The sequence below is a fragment of the Benincasa hispida genome, chromosome 5 (genome assembly GCF_027475165.1).
Source record: "Benincasa hispida cultivar pf3 chromosome 5, pf3_genome.v1.1, whole genome shotgun sequence".
In the NCBI taxonomy this organism is placed as follows: Eukaryota; Viridiplantae; Streptophyta; class Magnoliopsida; order Cucurbitales; family Cucurbitaceae; genus Benincasa; species Benincasa hispida.
The window spans coordinates 67,977,086-68,001,056 of record NC_143482.1 but is presented as its reverse complement, the minus strand read 5'-3'; the positions used below and the strand labels follow the sequence as shown (position 1 = coordinate 68,001,056).

The 23,971-nt window shown below is 33.7% G+C and overlaps 3 protein-coding genes across 7 annotated transcripts; 1 reads left to right on the top strand and 2 right to left on the bottom strand.

Moving 5' to 3' along the window:
- Positions 1-773: 773 nt before the first annotated feature.
- LOC120078428 (zinc finger BED domain-containing protein RICESLEEPER 1-like) lies at positions 774-4,206 on the bottom strand. Of its 5 annotated transcripts, XM_039032703.2 has the most exons (3): positions 3,964-4,203; positions 3,699-3,829; positions 774-3,022 (listed from the first exon to the last, which is right to left on the bottom strand). In XM_039032703.2, exon 3 carries the CDS (start codon positions 2,993-2,995, stop codon positions 1,004-1,006), a length of 1,992 nt encoding a protein of 663 aa, XP_038888631.1. In that variant the 5' UTR covers positions 2,996-3,022; positions 3,699-3,829; positions 3,964-4,203; the 3' UTR covers positions 774-1,003. The 5 variants fall into 5 exon arrangements, with proteins under 5 accessions (XP_038888631.1, XP_090169556.1, XP_090169557.1 ...); XM_090313430.1 differs by lacking the exon at positions 3,699-3,829 and having other exon boundaries at positions 3,964-4,206; XM_090313431.1 differs by lacking the exon at positions 3,964-4,203 and having other exon boundaries at positions 3,699-3,838.
- Positions 4,207-13,026: 8,820 nt separating this feature from the next.
- LOC120078289 (HVA22-like protein f) lies at positions 13,027-15,522 on the top strand. Its single transcript, XM_039032522.2, has 5 exons — positions 13,027-13,300; positions 13,467-13,493; positions 14,121-14,243; positions 14,818-15,185; positions 15,292-15,522. Exons 1-5 carry the CDS (start codon positions 13,251-13,253, stop codon positions 15,297-15,299), a joined length of 576 nt encoding a protein of 191 aa, XP_038888450.1. The 5' UTR covers positions 13,027-13,250; the 3' UTR covers positions 15,300-15,522.
- Positions 15,523-16,029: 507 nt separating this feature from the next.
- Positions 16,030-22,791, bottom strand: LOC120078436 (uncharacterized). Its single transcript, XM_039032711.2, has 4 exons — positions 22,512-22,791; positions 21,789-22,356; positions 16,595-19,512; positions 16,030-16,481 (listed from the first exon to the last, which is right to left on the bottom strand). Exons 1-3 carry the CDS (start codon positions 22,541-22,543, stop codon positions 16,597-16,599), a joined length of 3,516 nt encoding a protein of 1,171 aa, XP_038888639.1. The 5' UTR covers positions 22,544-22,791; the 3' UTR covers positions 16,030-16,481; positions 16,595-16,596.
- Between the last annotated feature and the right edge of the window lie 1,180 nt (positions 22,792-23,971).

The following is a 23,971-nucleotide window of genomic DNA, read 5'->3' as shown; positions in this document are numbered from 1 at the left end:
TCAAGGACTAAATGTACCTATTCTAAAAAGTAAGGGATTGACAAAGTATGTTTTGAAAACTCGATGACCAAATGCATCTATTTTTCAAAACTCATGGACTAAAAAGATAGTTTGCCCAAGCAAAAAAAAAAACTAAATTTTCATAATTGAATCAAATTAGACTCTTCATTAGGGTTCTATTCTGAAACCGTTAATGCATAATGAAATATTAGAAAGACTAAAATCCAATTGTCAAACATGTACCATCTTACGAAGATAGGTTAAAAATTTCACATTGAAAAGATGAAAAAACATCACAATATTTAATACATACATAAATTGTGCATCTCATTGTCAACTAATTTTTAAGATGGACTAAAGATGAGTTAGAAAATTCAAATAGAAATGTAGATATATATATATATATTTAAAATGTGACCTATTTTATTAGGAAAATCCCCATTAATCGTAGCAATCTCAATCAATTTATCTAAGTTACACGATTCAATTGGGAGTAATGAAAAGTCTTAAGACTAAAGATGAGTTAGAAAATTATGATCAAATAGAAATGTAGACATTAATAAACAATATTAAAAATGTGACCTATTTTATCAGGAAAATCCCCATATGTCATAGCAATCTCAATCAATTTAATCAAAGTTACAAGATTCAATTGGGAGTAATGAAAAGTTTGTCATTGAAATCATTTTATTTAGCCAAGGCTAAAAATATGCAATTCATTCCCCTATATATTACAGTTAATTGAAGATATAATGAACAATGAACAATGAACATATGGAAAATTACAACTTAGAATGGAAGTGTTACGCATCTCACATGTGATACAACGTTAGGACCAAAAGTATAATTTATCCGATTCAAAGCTGCAAAAAAGAATCACCAGTTAAATAAACATACGAGGCCATGGCTACTAGTGAAGTACAAAGATGATGAAACAAAGGAAATAGTCAAGGGAAGATTGACAAAAATGAATAACTATTGACAGGCTTATAATGCGGCGGAATTAGCTCTCTAACTCGCTCCTTATCCAATCCTGTGAACATACTAATGCTTCAATTGTAGCTGGTTTCAGTGAACTCCAATCTCGATCAAGCACTTTTCTTCCAGTTTTGAATGCAGAATCTGATGCAACTTTTGACATGGGAATTCCCAACACATTACGAGCCATCATTGACAAAATTGGATATCTAGGAGTATGAACTTTCCACCAGTTCAACACATTGAAATCAACATTACGAGGAAACAAAGGTTCCTCAAGGTACTTGTCCAAGTCTGACTTACTGCCTTCACTCTGGGAAGATTCATGAAGAAATTTGTCAAAACCCATTAGTCTGTCCCTTGCATCCTTCCCAGAACCAGGCAAAGAGCCAGAACTACTACCAACTTGCCAACCAAGACCTTGATCAATCGAAGCTAACGGGGAGCAGATTGAATGTTCGTTGTAAAGCGCCTTTACACAGTTCAGAACATCATCAATCCTCTGTAGAGCAACGGCTCCATATATTTGTGGATAATAGTACTCTACTAGTTTCATTTTGAACCGAGGATCTAACATGGCAGAAACTGCTAGAGCTAATCCAGATTTATCCCAATATTCTTCAAACTTGGTTCGCATCTTGAATGCCAAAGCCTTGATATAGTCATCTGAATTCTTAGACCATTCCATCAACTGCAAGTGTACATCACAAAGCTCGGGGAAAAAGATATTCGCAGTTGGAAAGTTGGTCTTCGTTAAAACATTAGTCACTTCAAAAAGAGACTTCAGATAGCCAGTAATCGTACAAATCCTACCCCATTCTTCTTCAGTTGGGCATGCTATGTAGCCAAGATCACTTTCCCGCAAAATGGAAAACGCTTCTCGATATTCTATAGCTGCTCCAAGCATCGCATACGTTGAGTTCCACTGAGATGGATTGTCCAAAGACAGAACTTTTTGGCTCTGAACTTTAACTTGTTCGGCCATCTCGTTAAACTTAGCTTGCACTTCTCGAGACTGTTTGATATATTGAATACTATCGCGAATTTTGGGGAGAATGCTGCATAATGCTTCCAAAGCATCTTGAGCCATCAAATTGAGAAGATCTACTGCACAGCTGACATCAAATAATTGACCATTACAATAAAGAAACCTATTCTCTGATAGTCTGTCTCTGATTTGTAATGAGATATAATCACTGGTAGAGGAACAATCAAATGTCATTGAAAATAACTTCCTATCGATATCCCAATCCATCAGACAAGTCATGATAGTTTCTGCATGTAAATCTTCAGTGTGAGAAGGATCAACAAACATGAAATTTAAAACCTTCTTATTTAACTGCCAGGACTCGTCAATGTAGTGGGCTGTGAGACACAGGTATGATGATTCCAAATGATCTGTGGCACTCCACATATCAGCACTGAGACTGATTTTTCCAGGCAATTTATCCAATAACTCGTTCACTTTTTGCTTCTCTTTGACATATATCTCCAAACAATCAGTCTCAACTCTATTGCAGGTTACAAGTTCAAACAAGGGATGCAGATTTTTAACAAATACTCTGAACCCAACATGCTCGACCATGGCCAATGGATAACCATGCAAGATGATCATACGTGCAAGATCAAATCGACTTCGTCGCTGATCAAAATTGTAACTCAAGGTATTATTTGTTTCATCTTTCACTTGCTCTGGATCAAATCTAATATTAACAAGATTCAGAACATCATCTTTTTTCTGCCCCTGATCAATATAATTAGTGATAGCCAGTGTTGCTTCTTTTTTCTTTTCCCTAGATGTAATAAATTGAGATATACCATGATTCGATCTTCTCTGACACCGAATTAAGTGATTCCTCAAATGAGAAGTCCCACTGGTACTTGATCCACTGAGTTTCTTCTTACAATGCCTACATACAGCAACAAAGGTATCACCCTTTTTTATTCTATCAAAATCGTTCCACACAACGGATTTCAATCTGCTAGATTTTACTATAACTGCCTCCGACATATCCATTTCATCAGCCTGACTTTCCACCAAAAGCTGCATGTTAAACGCATATAATTAGCAGGGGGGGTTCTCGATTAAAAAATTTGAAAAGATCAAGACTATATATGATATAATTTGTTTCAATCTTGACTAACTGAAAATAAACATGTTCATGCTGAAAGCGAAACAACAAAAGTAGACCTATCCAATCCCAGAATATCTCAAACACCATAAAAGCTAGAAGTTAGGATGACACTTTTAAACATCTCAACTGTAGCGTACAAAACCAAAAGAGATTACAGAAAAGAGAAGGAATGAAGACAGTTCTATAACGTTTCTCACCAAATTTCTCTTTTTCTAACAGATACGCAGGACCTTGAACAATAATAATGAAATCCCACTATCCCTAGGTAAAAGTAAAGAAAGTCACTATCTTTAAGAAGAGAAAACTTCATGACATTCACAGAGATAACAGTTACCAACAAACTATTCCATCGGGAATTCACAGACCATGATCAAACTCAACATGCAAAACATCCATGAATTATTATAAATTTCACGAGGATAAATTGATATGTTCATATTAACAAGAGAGCGACTACAATATGGGAATCTATGGTCATTCGACGGGTCTGAAACAAGACCCAGAAGTGATAAATATACCCCAGGACTAGCGGGTCGGTCCTTCATTGGAGTCAATTTTACGAGGAAAAGTGCAATACAGGCTCACCGGATCTGTAATGGAGATTTCCCGCCGGGACCCGCAACCTATCCGACCCGAATATATCAAAAACTGAGCGGGTCGACAAGACCGATTCAAAACCTATGGATCTCGGATAGAGATACAAATAATGGACAACACTCCGAGTCGGACCCGGAGCAAGAGTTAGGGTTCCGCTCCATCAAGTTTTAAAAAACCAATTTTTAAAGAATAATCAATCTGAAGGAGAAGAAACGGAGCGAGAGAAAATTGAGAAGAAAGTTTCGGAACATACAGTGAATGGATAGGCTCGACTGGACTGGGCAAAGCTTTCCGGCGACGGAGGAGTAACGGCGGTCAGTATGATTTGCCGGCGAGAAAATGGGAGAGTGAGGAGGAAGAGAGGGAAAAGTAGCGGTGTGTACCGTACAACATCGACAAGGGAAGCGATTGATTGTGAAGCGAAGAGAGAACGCGCGCAATGGAGGGCAGAGTAACGAAGCAATATTACAAAAAGTACAATTATACCCTTGCCGTTTCAGCACATTTTAGGAAAAATCAATTTATACCCTAAAACCTCATGGTTTTCTTTAATTACGCTAAACCTTAAAGGTTATATCAATTAAAATTGAACGATATCAATTTAAATCATGGTTTTTTCTTATCAATTTATACCTTTCATATGTTTGAAAAATATCATTTTAGTGTTTAATTACATCAATTATCATAAATAAATCAATTTAGGCTCTTTAATTTATTAAAATTATTTTTAAAATTATCTATGCATAAATTTTTATAAGTACATATCACTTCTTGAAATGTTGGATTAATAAATGAACAATTGAAATTGATGCATTGACAAGTTTTAAAGAAAATTTTAATTGAAAATCTAAATTAATTTGTTTGTATGAAAGTTTTGAGATTTAATTGATAAAATTATAAATCTCAAATGATGTTTATTAACAAAATGTGATGGAGGGTATAAATTAATACGCTTTAAAAAAATAAGAGTTTAAATTGATATCGTTTATGACTTTAATTATTACTATCTTTATAGTTTAGAGTATAAATTAATATTTTTTTCTAGAAAAAGAAAAAAAAAAGTTAAATCATGATGTTTAGACAATTTATCAATTTAGTCATTCTCACCATTAAGTCCTAATGTTTATAAAACAATATACCCCCTTTTTAAGAAACGCAAGTTTAGTAAGAAAACAGAAAGGAGAGAGAAACTAATGCAAGTTTAGTAAGAAAACAAAAAAGAGAGAGAAATCGTTAGGATTGAATATGCCTATATATATTTTCACTGTATATTGTATGGTGAATGGTACAAGGCTTATATAGCCGTTGGAGAAGAATAATGTAAAAATGAATAAAATAATTTCAATACAGATGTATACATGTGATTGGTTGAATGAAAATATTCCTTCTAACCAATTAGTCTTCTAGAAGAGGGGTGATTTGGCAATGATGCAGCTGACTTGGAGGTGTCCTTTGTGTATGTGGAATGTTGACTGAGCTGCTGACTTGGTTGTCTCTAACATCCCCCTCAAACGAGAGGGTACATCAAGTACGCCGAGTTTGGATCGAAGAGACTGGAAATGAGAGTGTGTGAGCAGTTTTGTAAGGCAGTCGGCTAGCTGGTTGGACAAAGGAACATGTCGAACCTCCAAGGAACCCCGAAGAACATGATCTCTTACAAAATGAGCATCAATCTCTATGTATTTAATTCTAGCATGAAAGACCGGATTGGTGGCAATCGCACCGACGTTTAAGTTATCACACCAGATGATAGGTTTTACAGAGGATAACATCCCAAGCTCCGACATCAATTAATTAAGCCAAATAACTTTAGAGGCAGTGTATGCTAAAGCCCAGTATTCAGACTTAGTACTCGATCGAACTACAGCCATTTGCTTCTTGGAGGACCAAGAAACGAGATTATTGCCAATAAATACACAGTATGCTGCCACTGATTTTCGGTCGTCGATGTTGGATGCCCAATCGGCATCAAAGTATGCAGAGATTGATAGGTCGGAGTTGGGTTGGAACAATAGTCCGAAGTGTTTGGTTGCACTGATATACCGAAGAACACATTTGACAGCCTACCAGTGAATGTCAATTGGTCTTTGAAGAAATTTGCTTAAGTGATTAACGACGTATGCAATGTCGGGTCTCGTTGTTGTGAGGTACTGTAGTGCACCAACTGTGCTTCTATAGACAAAGGGATCATCGAGAGGAGTACCATCACCAATGGATAAGTGTTTGCCAAGCACACTGGGGGATGGGGTAGGTTTAAGATTTGTAAGTTGTAATCTTTGGAGGATATCATCCACATATTTCGCTTGATTGATGATAAGACTGGAATCAAGGTAGTGCACTTGAAAACCAAGAAAGTATGTGAGTTGTCCCAAATCTTTTAAAGAAAAGGATTTTTCGAGTGACCAAATAAGTTGACTGATGGTCGGAGGATCAATGCCAGTGATGATTACATCGTCAATATACACTCAGAGAAAAATAACAGAGGATTATTTGTTATAAATGAACAAGAATGGATCTGACCTGGAGTTAATGAAGCCCCATCGAAGAAGTTCCTTGTTAAGGCTGCATTCCAGGCCCTTGGAGCCTATTTTAATCCATAGAGCGCTTTGTCAAACTTGCAGACATAGTGTGGACAGGACTGGTTTATGTAACCAGAGGGTTGTGTCATGTATATGCTTTCTTCTAGAGTGTCATTCAAGAAGGCATTGTCAAAGTCGAGTTGCCTAAGGCTCCACCCGTGAGAAGCAACAATGCTGAGCATAACTCGACAATCAATGGCTTTACAACCGGACTGAAAGTTTCAAAGAAGTTGATGCCCGGGCTTTGGTGAAACTCTTTTGCTACAAACCTCGCTTTATAGCGTTGTGCTGAACCATCAGAATTTCGCTTGATTCTAAATATCCATTTGTGTCCCACAATATTCATCTCAGCCTTAGGGGTGGGAAGCACAAGATACCAAATATGATTCCGCAGTTGAGCAGCATATTTGGCGTCCATGGCTTTCTTCCAAAGAGGAGAAGCAATGGTGTCTTGGATCCGTGTGGGTTCTGTTACAGACCAATCGACTAGGGAGGAAGTAGTGAGGACTTTCGATTTAAAAATATCAGCTTTTCCTCGGGTTATCATGAGATGAATGGGTAAGGAAGAGGTCAAGTTGGTAAGGGATTCTGTCTGTTAAGTTGAGAGGACGAGTCGAGGTGAGGATGAAAGGTAGGGTTGGATGGCCGGGTAGAAGAAACCTGAGGTGCAGGAGATAAGGAGTTGTCATTGGAGTTGGTAGGGCTGAGGGAATTTTTGGAGTCAGGGGTGGGTTGGAGGTGAGTAGGTAAGCGATAAGAGTAGGGTGAGTAATTGGGTGGTGAATTTGGTAAGCGATAGGCATTAGGGGAGCAATCGTTTAGAGATGAATTTGGTAAGCAATTGGCTTGAAGTAGACGATCAGGTGAAGACAGATTTTGTGAGCGATAGGGTTGAGGTAAATGATCAGGTATAAGGTCGTTCTGTGGGCAAGGATTTGGAATGTTTAAGGTGGTCCAAAGTGGAAGGATAGGTAGGGTGAGGTCGGGTGAGGGTATGTGCTGGTGTTTGAGATTTTCTTAAGATAGTTGGGTGAAAGGAAACTCATCCTCATTAAAGGATACATGTCGAGAGATAATGACACGGCCGACTTTGGTCAGGCATTTGAAGCCTTTATGTAGTGGACTAGGACCCAAATATACATATTTTTCAGAGTGAAAATTGAACTTGTTGGGCTGAAAGGGGCGAAGATATGGAAAATAGGCACAGCCAAAAACTTTAAGCTCTGAAAAGTTTAGTTTCTTGTTGAAAAGAACAGAGACAGGGGATTTACCTTGTAGTACCTCTGTGGGCAATCCATTTATGAGCATCGTGGCTGTGAGGAAAGCATCCCACCAAAAACTCAATGGCAACTTGGCTTGGGCTAGCAAAGTGAGACCAGCTTCTACTACATGTCGGTGTTTTCTTTTTGCTCGACCATTTTGAGCAGAGATGTAGGGGCACAACAGTCTGGTTATAATACCCTTTGAATTACATAAATGATGGATCTTAACATATTCACCTCCGTTATCAGACTGAAGCATTTTTATCATTTTTTTAAACTGATTCTGAACATAGGCAAGAAAATGCTAAAAAGCTTCAATGGCACCGCTCTTTTGTTTTAAAGGGTAGATCCAAGTATATCTGCTAAAATCATCAATGAATAAAATGTAATATCGGTGATCGTCTGAGGAAACAACCGGGGCTGGTCCCCATAAGTCAGAGTGGATCAAATCAAAGGGTTTAGTTGCATGCCTTTCAGACGTAGGAAAAAGTAGATTATAAGCTTTGCCCATTAGACAGGATTCACAAAACAGAGATTCTTCATTATGTTTAATAGGCAGATTACAATCACTAGTAACAGAATTTAAATTTTTTTGTGAAGAATGTCCTAAACGTCTATGCCAGAGAGCTTTGGATACTGCTACATTAATGCTTGCTATTTTTCCAGACAATATCAATGCAGGGGTGTTTTTATTTTTGTCCATAAGCCTTCTGTGTTCAGGGCAACTGTGATTCAACTTTTCATTCATCTTCACAGCTACTTGATCCAGATGATATAGCCCATCCTTAAGATTTCCTTTCAGAAGAGTTCGACCCGTACCCTTGTCCTTAACAAAGCAATGAGCATCATGAAACTCAAAGTAGATGTTATCTTGAGCTAATTTTGACACATTCACTAAATTATTTGTAATTTCAGGCACACACAAACACATTTTCAAGCAGTACAGTGTTGTTTCCATCAGACAAAGAGGTGTTACCAATATAAGCGATTTGTAGTTTGTTACCATTTCCAACAATAACATTTTCATTACCTGAGTATTCACCTAGGTTGTTTAAATTGGCATAGTCGGTTGTAACATGATTTGTGGCTCCACTATCCACATACTAATTTGGATCCACAGCAGTCTCAGGTCCAGCAAAGGGGTTCAAATTTTGAGTTGCTACAATGGCAGCGGGATTGGATCCGGTATTGTTTCCAGTGTTTGTGTTCTGTCCACCTCTATTTTGCCAAAAAATGCCAGCAAACTCTTTGTTGAACCGATTGTAGCAGACGAGGGCTGAATGTCCATACTTACCATAAACTTGGCATATGGGTTTGTTTCCATGTCCACGACCTCGTTCTCGACCGAAGTTAGCATTACCATTTCCTCTTCCTCATTGCTGATTAAACTGAGGGCGAAAGTTTGGCTGGTGATAGTTGTTCATTTGTCTAGCATCGTTGGGATTACGACTCTGGGCTACGTTCACAGAAGATACAATGTTGCCTAGGTTTCTTTGAAAGTTTTGATGTTCCAGACGTTTTTCAAAAATGAGGAGCTCAGACTGCATATCCAACCATGAAATGTCTGGTTTGCCTTGTATGACTGCAATCACCGGGTTATAAACTTCTTCCAAGCCGAGAAGGACCTGAGAAATTAGTGAGCGTCTAGGTACAAGGCTACGGACTTGTCCTAAGTTATCTGCGTTAGTTTTCATAATACGCAAGTAATCCTCCATTTTTTTAGTTACCTTTCTTTTTCTTCTGGAAGATGTGACGAAGGAAGTCCTCCTCTACTCTCAACTGAACACTAAAGAGATCTTGAGTGGCTTCCCATAAGTCGCATTGTTGAAGCCCATCAGTTGTAAAGCCACTTCAGGGGTCATCGAATTGTACAGCCATCCGAGGAGCAGAAGGTTTGTCGTGACCCATTGTTCGAACAGAGGATTGATTGTTCTAGAACGATCGGAGCTTGATGAGGCTTCGTCAGTACTTTCGGTGATGTCTCCACCTTGAAGGAGGCTGTTATAGTGATGAACTTTAAGGGATAGGGTTTTTCACCTGTGAAATGGCCTTCCAACTTGTAGCTTCTTAGGATTGGTAGTGCCAATGTTTTTCATAGCAGATAGTTGCTTCGGTCAAATTTGATAGTAGTAATTTGGTTCAGCAGCTTTTGGTGATGTCTCCACCTTGAAGGAGACCTGATTCTTCAACTGTTGTAGTGATGAACTTTGAGGGATAGGGTTTTTCACCTTTGAGATGGCCTTTCAGCTTGTAGCTTCTTAGGATTGGTAGTGCCAATGTTTTCCATAGCAGATAATTGCTCCGGTCAAGTTTGATTGTAGTAATTTGGTTCAACAGCTGGTTTAATGGTGGATTGCTGAAGGTGGTGGATGAAGAAGACGAACCGGTGGAGAAGGCGTTGGCCATTGATGGCTCTGATACCAAGTAAGAAAACAGAAAGGAGAGAGAAACCGTTGGGATTGAATATGTCTACGTATATTTTCACTGTATATTGTATGGTGAATGGTACAAGGCTTATATAGCCGTTGGAGAAGAAGAATGTAAAAATGAATAAAATAATTTCAATACAGATGTAATGTGATTGGTTGAATGAAAATATTCCTTCTAACCAATGTCTTCTAGAAAAGGGGTGATTTGGCATGGTGCAGCCGACTTAGAGGTGTCCTCTGTGTATGTGGAATGCTGACTGAACTACTGACTTGGTTGTCTATAACAAGTTTAAGGTTAAATAATAATCATAATGATCGACTCTAAAATCTGATAATTATAACTCTTTATCTTTAACCAACATATAAGCTCTTAGCAAGCATCAAATACAATTTCCTTTGATTTTCAAATATATATATACACATACCCTTTGAAATAAAAGGTTTAAAGCCCTTCTATTCTTTATTGACCTTCTTTTGAGCTAAATAAATCCAGAGGATGAATACTTATCAAATTTATTAGTGAAATTATGAGACTTAAACGTCAGTTTGAGATTATTTTTGAAACCTTAAAAGCTATTTTAGGAGAATTTTAACTGTTTAGGTTATTTGGTAAAACAACTTATTTATTAATCTATTATAATCGATTTTAAATTGTTCTAACGTGTAAAATTTATTTGATAGAGCTTTTAGATTTTATCTTTCCTAAACAATTGGTATCTTCTCTTACCAATCTCAATTTTTCATTTCATTAATTTATTTTCTTACATTTATTCCAAATTTTAATTCGTTTGAATTCTTATAACAATTATTATTTTAAAAACAAAAAATTATCTCGTAAAATTTTTTTTGATTAAACAGAAATGGTTGGAATTCAAATCATATATATTTTCAAATAATTATATAACTAAATTACACTAATTTAGTATTAATTTACTAAACACCTTAATTATTTTTTTAATTTAAAATTAAAATTTACCAAATATTCTTTTACTTTTATTCACAACTGATTTTTCTAGAAGCATGACTACCAATTATTTTAAAAGTTGAAGCAAACTCAAACGAAGCTTTAATAAGAAAAATGACTGGTAAAAAAAATCAGGGAAATGATTTGAATTTGTGATAAATAAAATTGAAAATACCTCTTGAATATTTTGTTATGAAAGTTCTGAGTTAAAAATTTCATGCTGAATAACTTCAAAGAATATATTCTTTTTTAACTAAATCAATTTTTCTATAAGCACTTTAAAAAAAATTAATAATTTAATTAGTGGGTTTTTTATAACTTTAGATAATCTTTAACCAACCTTACTAAATAGAAAAAGTTTAGACCGATTGATAATCATTTATTTTTTATTTTTTATTTTTACAATTAAATATAAAAATACTCTTTCGAACTCTAAATTTGTTGTTGTTATATTTCATACTAATTTGAAATCAAGTTTTAAAAACTAACGAAATAAGTTTTAGAAATAATCTTTTTGAATTTGGAATTTTACTAAGAATTCAAAACTTTTACTTAACAATGATGAAAATTATTGTAGGAAATTGTGAGAAAAAAGACTTAATTTTTAAAAACCAGAAATCAAAAGCTAAGGCCCCGTTTGGTTACCATTTCGTTTTTCGTTTTTTATTTTTTAAACTTAAGTCTAATTCCTCTCAATTTTTTAGTATAGTTTGCAATTTTCTTAATTGCAAGAGTTATTAGAAAAATTCCAAAAACAAAAACAAATTTGTAACTATTTTTTTTAGTTTCCAAATTTTGGCTTGACTTTTTAAGATATTGGTAAAAAGTAGATAACAAACTAATAAATTTATAGTTGGAATGTGCGTCTATAAACTTAATTTTTTAAAAAGTAAACAAAAATCAAATTATTACTAAATAGGGCATAAATAGTTATCAAAATTTGGCCTTATTAATTTGAAAGCTTTTTAGAAAAAATAAAAATAAAAATCTTGAGAGGTAGATTATCCAACAAAATTAATTTTAAGTGATTAACCAAAATTCTTCAAAATATGACCTAGTACTAACGGAGAAAATCATATTTGTAATGAATGTAATCACATTTTGAATTATACAAAATATAGTACCACAAGAATAATTTGTTACTTAAAAAAGCAATTCAAGACAAGATAATACACTACACATGTATATACACACACGTTAAAATTATCTTTTCAGTCTGAATTGAATTTTTAGGAATAAATTTTTAAAAATTCTTAAAATTATTTTATTATTATTTAAACAATTATATGACAATTTAGGCTAGAAAAATCTTTTAAATAATTATTTCTTCTCTCTAAAATTATTTTTAAAAATTGATTTTCTAATTTAAATTGTTAATTACTTAAGATGATAATAATAAAAATCTAAACCTATTGAGAGACTTTGTCGAAGTATTATAATTATAAAATAACTTAGATTTGGTATTCCAATTAGTAGCTAAAATAACGATATCCTTTTACATATTAACTTGACTCTAGTTGAATCCTTAAATTATATATAAGGAGATTTTCAAAAATAGAAAAATAAATTAAACTATTTAAATAAAATAGCAAATTTTAGTCATTTTAGACTTCTATCGATTTCTATCATTGATGGACACTGATAGACTATAGATTTCTATCAGTTTCTAAAACTGATAGACATTAATAGTCTATCAATGTTTACTAGTGTTTTTTTTTTCTATTTCTGTAAATAGTTTGACATTTTTTTAACTATGAAAATTTCCTAGAGAAATTATTTAAACCCTTTATTTTTATTTTTATTTTTTCTCTACACAATATGAGAAGTTACTTGATATGGTCATTCAAAAACAAAAAAAACTATAACCCATCCAATGGGTATGTTTTTTCTTATACAAAATATGGAAGCAAAATGGGTTAGTTTAAATAATATATAATATATATTCTCTACCTTTGTGTGTTTGAAGATTGAATAAACCTCTCATTGTACGTAACAAATGGGGTTGGGATTTGGATCATATTCTCCAACCTTTTTCTTGCCATTTTCAATATCTTCATTTTACATTTCTTGTTGAAAGAGAGAATTGCGAAGAAAAATATGAGCTAACTTTTGTAAGGACAAAAACAAAATTTACAAATATTCTTTTCTTGGATTCTCCATTTTATTTCCATTTTTCCTTCCTTCATTGCATTTCCCCCAATAAATTACACCTTTGTTCTATAGTTTCCTTCTATCAATTCATAATTATAAGTTGAAATATAATAGTAATTTTTTACCTTTTTAGCTCATAAAGGTTAATTTTCAAAATGGGGTTTTTGCAAAGAGCCACCGTTCACTTTTTGCATGCAGCAATCGGGTACGTACCCACATTTTTTTGTATCTTTCATCATCCATCATTTTTCTTTTTTTCTTTTTTTTATATATATTTGTTTCATAAACATTATACATATATTTATAAGTTTAAGTAATTATTAACAATATTTGCTTAATTTAATTTTTCTTTTGTTCTACTTTACCTGCAGATCGGCTATTGTGCTTCTCTATCCACTGTATTACTTTCTCTCTCTTGTTCTCTCTTTCTCTCCAATAGGGCAGAGCCAAAAAAAAATATTTTCTTTCTTATTTGCTTTTTTAGTTTAAATATATATATATATATATCTTAACCAGTTAAACTAACATAAGATTAGTGTTACATCAAAATAAATTTGAAAAAATTAGGTGTAGTTTCTAACCATTTCGATTTTAGTTTTCTATTTTAAAATTTATGTAGTTTTTTTTTTTTTTTAATTTTCGCAGAAATACTGAAATAATATGTTTAAAAGATGGAAATCTTTGAATGCATATTCTTTATTTTATAGCTTCCCAGAACATGATTTGTTCTTTTTTTTTTTTTTTTTTTTTCCTATTCTTTTATTAGAAAAGATGATACCATATATTGATCGGAAACTGCAATAAATTAAAAAGTAATAGACGAAGCATTATAATTGTAAAACTTGATTTGGATTTAAAAACTATAGCGAAAGAAACAAAAACTTATAAGTGAAAGAAATATTTTTAAAAAACTAAATTGATTATCAAACGACCTCTTTCGCCAAACATACAACAATTTTTGGCTCCATCCCTAGTTTTCTTTTATTTCTGTTTTATTATTAAATTGCTCACATGGAAGAAAACAGGTATGAATCGAAGATGGCAGTGGAGAAACCTTCATCTCGAGAACATCAGCAATGGCTGACATATTGGGTTTTGCTTTCATTGCTTACCCTATTCGAGCTTTATTTGGCCACCATCATTTCATGGTATGTAACTTCAAATATAATATAATACTCAAAATAAATGGCATTTGTAGATGTCAATTTTTAAGCGTATTTTTGCTCCTTTTCATGAGTCGAATTCATCTCAAATCAATCGATTACGAGAGGATTAAACTCATGCATCTTATAAAAATTGTGAGATGAACCTTCATTTTTTAACACGATATATATATATATATATATATATATATATTACCAAATACTTGTTTATGTTCTATAAATTTTGATACCATATTAGATAAATATGATGTTTCATTTTAAACCAATTGATAACGAGAAAAGTAACTACTATGATTCTCAAAATAGCTCTTCAAGATGGCGTCTTATATTGGATTCACCATTTTTTTTTTAATTATGGGGTTTTGTATCCCAAAACTTATTGGGGTATAGGAAAAGTACTCATATAGTAATATCTTATAAAGATCGTGTGAGGTCTCTCATTTTTCTAATATAGATCCTCAATGTATTTGGTTTGTCATAGCGGTTTACCTTTAGTTTTATTTTAAAAAGTGTCAATACCATACGTTCAACGACTGATATAATTGAATTAATTCTGTAGGATTCCACTTTGGCCTTATATAAAGTTGGTGTTTTGCTTGTGGCTGGTGCTGCCAAGTTTCAAGGGTGCAGCTTATGTTTTTGAGAATATTGCAATGAAGTACATCAAGATTGAAAATATTGAAGAGAAACCCGAATTTGATATCATGAAGGAGGAGAAGAAAGGAAAAGAAGAGGATGTAAAGAAGAAGGATGACGACAAAACCGATGATGGCAAAGACAAAGACGAAGACGATGAGGAGGATGAGGACGAGGACGAGAACGCAGGCAAAGAAAAGAAAGTCTTTCGTGCTTGGAAATTGGTGGATGATTACATTGAAAAAAATGGAGCTGATTCTTTAGAAAAGATTGTCAAAGCTGGTTTACAAAGTAACATCAAACATAAAACATAGTTCATATATACTCTCTTTAGTTTCTTGATCTTTTCTCTATATATTTTGGACCGAAAAAATGATTATTGATCAAATTTTTGCAGGCAACTGAGGCAACACAAGCAGAAGGCGACATGAGAGGAGGAGCAAAAATAATTAGAGCATTTGCAATAATGTATATATGCAAGATGATACACATACAAATATGTATAAAATATTGATCTTATAACCCCCTTAATATACTTTGTAAATTCGCTATAAATTTCAATCCTTTTCCTTTATGCATATGTACATATTGAAACTTTGATTGTTGGTACTAGGATATTCATATTATATATCAGTTTGTACATATCTATATCTATCTAGAGAGGTCAGGAAACATGTCACTATAGATGAGAAGTCACTGAATAATTGATAAAAGAAGAAGAATGGATTGTTTAACAAAAATATTAAATATTAGCCTAATTAAGTAAGCAGCAACATACAAATTATTATGGAACTCACAAGACAAAAAAGGTATTTGTTTCTCCCTAAAGCGGTACAATAGTGAAACTTTTAAGCCAAAATAATAGAGTTTTCTTCTTTTTTGTAATCTACCAAAAGAAACAACACTTAAGATCCATTTGATAACTATTTAAACTTCTTTGGTTGTTTTGTTATTTACATTTTACGACTGTTTTCAAATCCAAGCCAAATTTTGAAAACTAAAGAAAAATTATTTAGGTTTGTTTATCCAAAAGGCTCCTCCAATTAATTCAAATTTTTGCAACAGTGTACAGGATCAAGTAATTATTATCTTTCACTTCAGAAAGCTCACTTTATATGAGTTTGAGGCTCCAGTGGACATTCAAACACCATATCACAATTATCAAACACTGTTGGAGAATTATCATGGTAATTACATATAGTGTTAGCTACATTAACTTAGCCTTCAAGGAAATAAATATAACAGTGTTCTCAGGCATTCATTACAAGAACTAGTGGAACACAGTTATATAAAACAAGACGTTTTTAAACAGTGAATCTTAATGCTCGTGTAATTTTGTTGCCTACGTAGGATATTGTGGTGGAGATTTGATCTAAAACTTACAGTAAAAAAACAAGACCAAAACTCGTTGCAACATGATCTATATTCCAGTAGTGTGATTAGTTTCCGTTCAAGATAACGTGCCTCTGCGTACCGAAAAACTCGCTCGGTGAATGACAGGGTCATCTTGAAATTACAACAACTCTCTTGATGTCAGTGGTTACAAAGGTGAGAAGATTGCATCATGGAATAGAGCTAGGTTCCTTCCTGTTATGCAGATAAAATCATTTAATTTGCTTGATTGTATCAGCATAATATATGAGTGGATTAGAAGTAGATTTAGCAAAGAATTACAGAACATGGATAAGTAATATACTTACTTTTAAAAACTGTATACTTTAGTTGACTTCTTCTGAGATCCTGCCAAGCTAACACTATGAACTAATCCAGCAGAAGGAATTGTTGAATAAGTAGGCTTAGTATTATCTATATCCACACTCTGACTTGGTTTCAGGATGTGTTTTGCTCCTGCTGTTAACTTGATGGGGCCTGATCTTGCCATACATTCAAACTTAGGAGTTTCATTATTTTTGGTAGAAATCACTACTCCATCAGTAGTTTGAGTCATATTTGGGATATTTCCTGCTGAATTAACAGCTTTGTCCCAGTTGGCATGGATCTTCACTGTCCCCGGGTTTGATTCCAGGTGATCATCACTGAATTTTCCTCTTGTCCATCCTGGCACAACACCAGAATTGTTCGTTTCTAAACTCGAGATCTTTTGACGCTTCCTCGAATCAACCAACTCTCCAGCCAGTAGTGTTTTACTTGAAAAATCAAAGTCCTTGACACTCAAAGTGTTGAACTTCAATCTGTCCTCAGAGCTCAACCTAATTTCATGACCTGCGTTGGCAATTGGCGATTGAAGTATTCGTGGAGCAACAGGCATTGGTTGAAAAAAAGATGTCGGACCCGGTATATGATTCTTCGTCTGTAAGTGAGAATATGGCATTGTGCTGCAAGGATAGGCAGTTTCAAGCCGGTGATGCATGGAAGAAGGGTTAATGAGAACATCTGTGCCAAAAGGAATACATGGACAATAGTACCCATTTAAGTCAGCAAGTTTAGAATTTGTGGTTTGTGGTGCTTCCCGTTGGTGATCGTGTAACATCCACGGGGGAAGGCTCTTAGAAGTGTGAGACCAAGGGAGCTGGACATGAGTTTCATCATCCGGCTGCAAGAAAGGGAAGTTAAAAGTTCCTAATTTTGCTGGATGTAGATTCTGGTTGAAGCCAAGTTCAAAAGAATTTTCATATCTATTTGGACACGTGTGGTGAGAAGTAGAAAATGCTGATGGCTGTGAACCGAACCTTAGTGTTTCCGGACCCGAAATAAAGGGTCCTTGAAAGTTTTGTGCCATATTAAATGTGTCGGTTGACGAGGGAGAAAAGGCATGGATGTTATTGTTGAAGCTTTCATTTAAGTTGATGACAGAGTCAGGTCTTTGATACATAATACTGCTTTTTCGATTGAGGTGTGGATGAGGGTACCTAACTTGTGAAGCATTTGCGAAGAAATTGCTTTGTGCCACTTGATTGCCATGAAAGCCTGCAGGATGATAAAACAAGGTTTCTCCTTTTGACGGATGATGCAACTCCCTATCTTGCAGAAAGTTTCTTTTTCTCATGTGAGTCTCTTGGATAGGATTGGTCAGGCAGTTCCCAATTAAGGTTGAGTTCTTCCAAAAGTTTATAACCTCAGGTTCTTGAACTTCTTGCCGGTTTCCACCAACAGCTACATCTTTGCCCATCAACCGCATTGTTTGTTGACCGGGATTTGCACACATGCTACTTGAATTTTCAGGATAAAACTGTGTACTTACATTTTGGTTCTGAAACTTTCCATAGTACCTGCATCTGTTATATGGAGAATCCATCAAGTTTGGGTGAAAAAACCTTCCAGATTCAGTTCCCCTTTCTGAATTCATCAGTCTAATATCAGCTGTTTCCGAAGTTATTCCAGGCTCAGAGATGTCGAATCCAGCTGGAAAATATCGATTTTGATTTTCTGGCAAATGACTATGCAATGGAAATAAAGTCAACTGGTTTCCTGTAAGTTCTGTGTCAACAAGAAGCTTCTCGTTATCTATGAAATAATCCCTGCTCCTTGGCAAGACGAGACTGCAGACCGGTATCCTGCTAGAACAGGCTATTGTGTTACTGGCTTCATTCATTTGATCAAACCTATTGATCAAACCTGAATTTAGCTGTATCAATTCACCCTTAGAGTTCAGTGGCAGGCAGAAAAATCCATCATTTACGCCTTTCTCTTTGTAGGAGACCATGCTTTCCTCCCCATTCGAAAATGGAAATATAGTGTCTTTAATAGAAGATTCTGCCAGATTAAGAAATCTGCTAACAGGATTTTCACTTAAAGAAGAAGAAGGCACTCTGCTTGTAATTGAGCCTAAGGCAGCTACTCCATTATTGAAAGGATTTATCAAATGATCAGTTGATTTTCCATAGAGAGAATGAGCTTGTCGGATGGAATTTAAACCGCATTGAGTTCTTACATGGCCATATTGCCTTTCTTCTTGTGCAGCTAATAGAGCAGGAATAGCAGAATGTACTGGTGACAGCTTCTGAAGTCCATCTACATAAACATGATCAAACAAACGCAAATCATTTTGATCATGAGGAATATCCTGATTTTTCGATATCAAGTTCTCAGTTGAATGCTTCGCATTGTCCCAACTTTCAGCATTGACCTGGTTATGAAAATTAGGCAACTGAATCTTTCCTTTCGCATGTTGACCATCAACTTCGTGTTGGGTGCTAAAGCAAACATCGTCGTTTAAATTGGCCTCCACTGGAGCAACTTCTTTATTACTTTCACCTGAATTAGTGCTTACTTCTGAGGCTTGGAATGGATTGCCAACATTTTGTTCAAAGGTATCAGAAAAGACTTCAGTGCTCAGACCAAGAACATCATCCTTATCCAAGAAGCTAACGCGCCTATCGGACTTTTGACCACCACCATTGTTGAACACTTGATTATTGTTGCCTCTTAAATTGATGGATGAAAAGTTTGTCTCAGAAGTTGCTTTTACACTATGCTTCAAAATGCTCCTAAGTAGAGGCATTGGCCTCTGTTGCTTGGCAACTACATTGGATTTTTTAACTAGTTTTTTCCTTTTTTGTCTACACAAGCGTTTAAAACATGGTTTCTTACAAAGAGTTGAAACATCCTTATGATTTCTGATCTCTCCCTTCCTGCAAAGTTGTCCATGACCAAAGTCCTATAACCAATAGAAAATTTCAGAAACTAATTATAATTAAAATCTTAGAAGTAAATACAAAGATTACAAGCTTTTTCCTTTCATATTCTATCAGAGCACTTGTTTGAATTGACTTTTTAAGTGCTTAAGAAAGTGTTCTTGAGTATTTAGAAAGTTTCAATCCAAACAAGCCCCAACTTAATGTTGATTGACGTCGTTAAAAGTGAACCAATAAAAGTGTGTTTTCTTACACAAAAATAAATGGTGAAACTAGTTTATAAAGCATCATTATAAAGAAAGCAAAGGAACTCATCAAATCAGTGGACATGGAAGCTAATGGCTTCAATGCTAAACTTGAAAATGATTTTGTTATATTTCTAGATCTATTCCATGAAATGTAAGAAGAAAAAAGAAGTTAATCAACTTTAATCTCTAAGAATAAGAATATTTATCATATATAAGCATAATAGGAAGAAAAAGTTTTGCACAAATAACATTCATTCTCATTTTTCAAAACTAGCTATACACTAGTACAGCATGTGATGTATTTGTCATTTTTATCATGTCTGTGGTAAATAGTAACCTGTGGTAGATTTTACACAATGTAATTCCTAAAATAGAAGAACAACAACAACAAAAAGAAAACAAGAAACAAGCCAAATATTATTGCTTAAAGAGATTTTCCAAAACCTAACCAAACTAAATGTGTAAATATCCAAATGTTTCAGTTCAATGTGATTAATATTTTGTCATTGAACTAACCTATATTACATAATGCATCATTTTGAGAGAGAGAGAGAATTAAACTCCAAAGCTGGTTAGCTAAGGAGGCTATGTGCTAGTACCGGATTATAAAGTGATCAAATTTATTTCAAAAGGAGGAAAAAAGATCAAGAAGAAGAAATTATAGTGGGTTATTGTAGCGCCTCAACCCTCTATCTTGAACACATAAAATTTCAAATTCTATCATAAATTTTGGTCTAGTAGCTATATGATAGAGAAAATATTGTCATTAATTTGGTTATAATAGATATTACCATATGGGATTTTAGGCTGGCATAATGATATCATCTATCTATAGCAATCTTCACCTCAGTATATATTCTTTCCTTTCTCAATGGTCAAAAACTTAAATCTTAAAAAACAATAGGACAAAAAGCATAATTAACAAATAAGACAATTTATTAGAGGACAAAGACAAAGACTACTCATAAATTTGGGAGGGTCCTTAAATTAATTAACAACAAAATAATGAAATGCACTATATCCTAAAAGAGATTATTGCCTTCTCAACTCTTTCTCTCATCTACAACGTTCCATTGTGTCTTCAATTCCCTCCTACTACTAATAGCAGAAATGCATCGTAAAATAGCTAAAAAACTATTGACATTCATGTTCCATTGTTCTTCAAAACAATGACTTATAAACTCTCATTTCATAAAGATTTTTAAGAGAAAAGAATTAGATTCAACTTTTGAACTTCAGTACTTGATCATTGAAGCAAAACTCAAGCATAACTTATAAATTTATTCCCATATGATAATGGGTTGCAAAAAAAAATGTTAGTGGGTAGCAAATTTGGTCAAAAAGTTGTTAAAATCTAAGTACTTCAAAATGGAAATGATAGTCAAACAAAACCCACTTCAACAAACCCATACATTTTATTCCACAGATGAACCATAAACCTTAAACCCTAAACGTGTTCGATCGAGAACACTAGTCTCTACTACTACTACAAATTCAAAAGCATTTCTCAAGTAAGAAATAATGATTTGTTCAATTGGAAACGGATTAAAAACAGCATCATTAACCTAGGATAAATTTGTTAAAACAAAGGACAAAAACTCTTCCACCAAATAAAGTCACTCACTGGCAAGACCGTACTCTTGCAGCTGGAGCACTATAATACATACACACATATATGCATACATACATATAATCACCTTCAAATGAAGCCTTCACAAACGATACAAACCCGTCTTGTAGTGACTTTTTTTTTTCCAATTGTGAATCAGCCTATTTCCGCGCCCTTAATCACACAAAAACAAGTACTATTTTTCTCTCTCTCTCTTTCACTGCCTCTCTTTTTCTCTCCAACGTAATGCAGTCTTTTCACCAGCTTTTTCCAGCAGTAATAATGAGCAGAAAGAGAAAGGAGAGCTACCAAATACAAAAAACCCAATAAAGAGAATATTTGCAGTCTATTAAAAAAAAATAAAAAAAAATCTCACAAGCCTACAGTTTTTTCCTCATTGTAGGACCGTTTAAATTAATTAATTAAAAATTTGTATATTTACCTTCTTCTTTTTCTTGTGAAGAATTGAGGGTTGTTCTTGTTCCGTTGTGGTATTGATTGTCTTGATTGTGGAGACAAGACTTGTCGCCAAGGACGTCGTTTTGAGGTTGTTGTTGTTGTTGTTGTGACGAATAATTTGTTTGCCAACGGCTTTTTTTTCTTCTTCTTCATCACAGCAATCGTTAGCAATAATCATTGTTTTTACTGGCGGAGCCACTGCGAAGATATCGGCAATTGATCTCTTTTTTGGGGTTCTTGATTTCGCCTTCAACTTTTTCCTAATTTCTTTACTTGTAATTTGAGAGTTTAAACAACTATCAATATGTGCATTCACGGCGTTTACTGTAGCTGCAACAAAAACCCCACAAACTGGACAAATCTTTTGCATTTTAATTCTCTCTATAATTACTTCTTCTTCTTCACTAATTACCCTTTCCGATGACCACCAACGAAATTTCTTTACATCCATTGGTGGAAGTAAAGCTTCTGCTACTTCTTTCTTCACTTTCTCGCTAAATGGCCAACTAATTCTCGTTAAATCCGTGCTTCTCTTATTCAAAGCATACTCTCTATCAAAAAGAAGAAAAAGAAGTATAATGAACTCTAATTTTGAACCTTTTCTTAAACATAGCTTAGTAGATAAGAGATTAGGAAAAAATTTAGGTGCAGCATCTATTGTGTAGCACTTGCTGTATGGTAGAAGAAAGAGGAGCATGGGACTTACCGGATGGAGAAAGCGGAGGTGGGAACAGCCATGAGAGACGACCCAAGTGGAAAAATTGAATATTGGGAAGTGGGTTGGGGTTGAAATTGGGAAATGGTGTGAAATTGAGAGGGGACAGAGAAGAAGATGATGAAGTATGGTGTGAAGAGTTTTCTTTTCTTTTCTTTTCTTTTCTTTTTTTTTTTTTCCCCTCTGTGGCGGTGGGAGAGAGATATGAAAGCGAGAGAGAGAAGAAGTAATGGTGAAAGGGAGAGAAATGAGAGAATTAAGAGAGAGGAGTGAGAGCTTTTTTGTTTTTTTTTTGGTTACTTTTATAGTTTAATAATAATAATAATGGTTTTCCCGCCCGAAGAGAAAGAGAGAGAGAGAGAGAGATTTGTGCTTTTGCCTTAAAACTTTATGACTGACAGCGACGTATGAGAGCGCAAGCCTACGCCTACAAAACAGTGTTACCATAAAAAAAAAATAATAATAAAAAAAAAAAAGGAAAAAACAACATTTCCCCCTTTCCTTTTTCCCTTCTTTTCTTTTTTTTTATAATAAAATTAGAGAGAATTTCATAAATAAAAAAAATGTCAAAACTATTACAAAATTAATATATATATAGACACTAATAAACATTTATCCACCTCTACCAATTATAGAAAATTATTATTGATAGAAGTCTATTAATATCTATGAGTGATAGAAACTAATATAAGTCTAAAATTATTATATTTTGTTATTTTGTGTAAATAATTTCATTTATTTTTCTATTTTTGAAAATATTTCTTTAAACAATTTATGTTTTTCTTTTATAAAAATGTAAAATTAAGAGATTGAACCATCGATTTCGATAGTATATATTTGATGTATGTTGAATTATACTCATTTTGTCAATAAAATTATTTATAATTTAAAATGTTAATATCTATAAAAATCCAAATGTCTCAATTTTTTATATACATGTGTCAATATTTTATAATTAATAATTTTAAATAATATATTTAAATTTGTAAGTAGGTTTTTTTTTAAGATAGTGAATAGATATTTTAAGCTTTATAAAACAAGTTAAAATGTTTTTTTTATATGATATTCACACTAGTGATATTTTATTGCTAATTGTTTTTCCGTATTTTATGGATTATTTTATTATATGAATTAATGTCAATTCATCTTAATGTCGATGTCAAACCTATAAAAATGTAGGAATATTGATGAAAATATCAGCATGTCGAAAGAAATCTTAATATCATAATTATATAAAATAAAATCTCAAATTAAAAATTATATTAATGGTAAACTTTTATAACGTAGTGATTTATAGATATTCACTCTCTATTTTATTTTAAATCAAGTCAAATTCATCTGGTAGAATTATTCTTTTCAAAATCCTAGAAAATAAACTGATATGATGACATGATTTTTCTAAATAAGATTTTAAAAATAGAGAAAGATGTGACAATTAAAAACTATAGTTA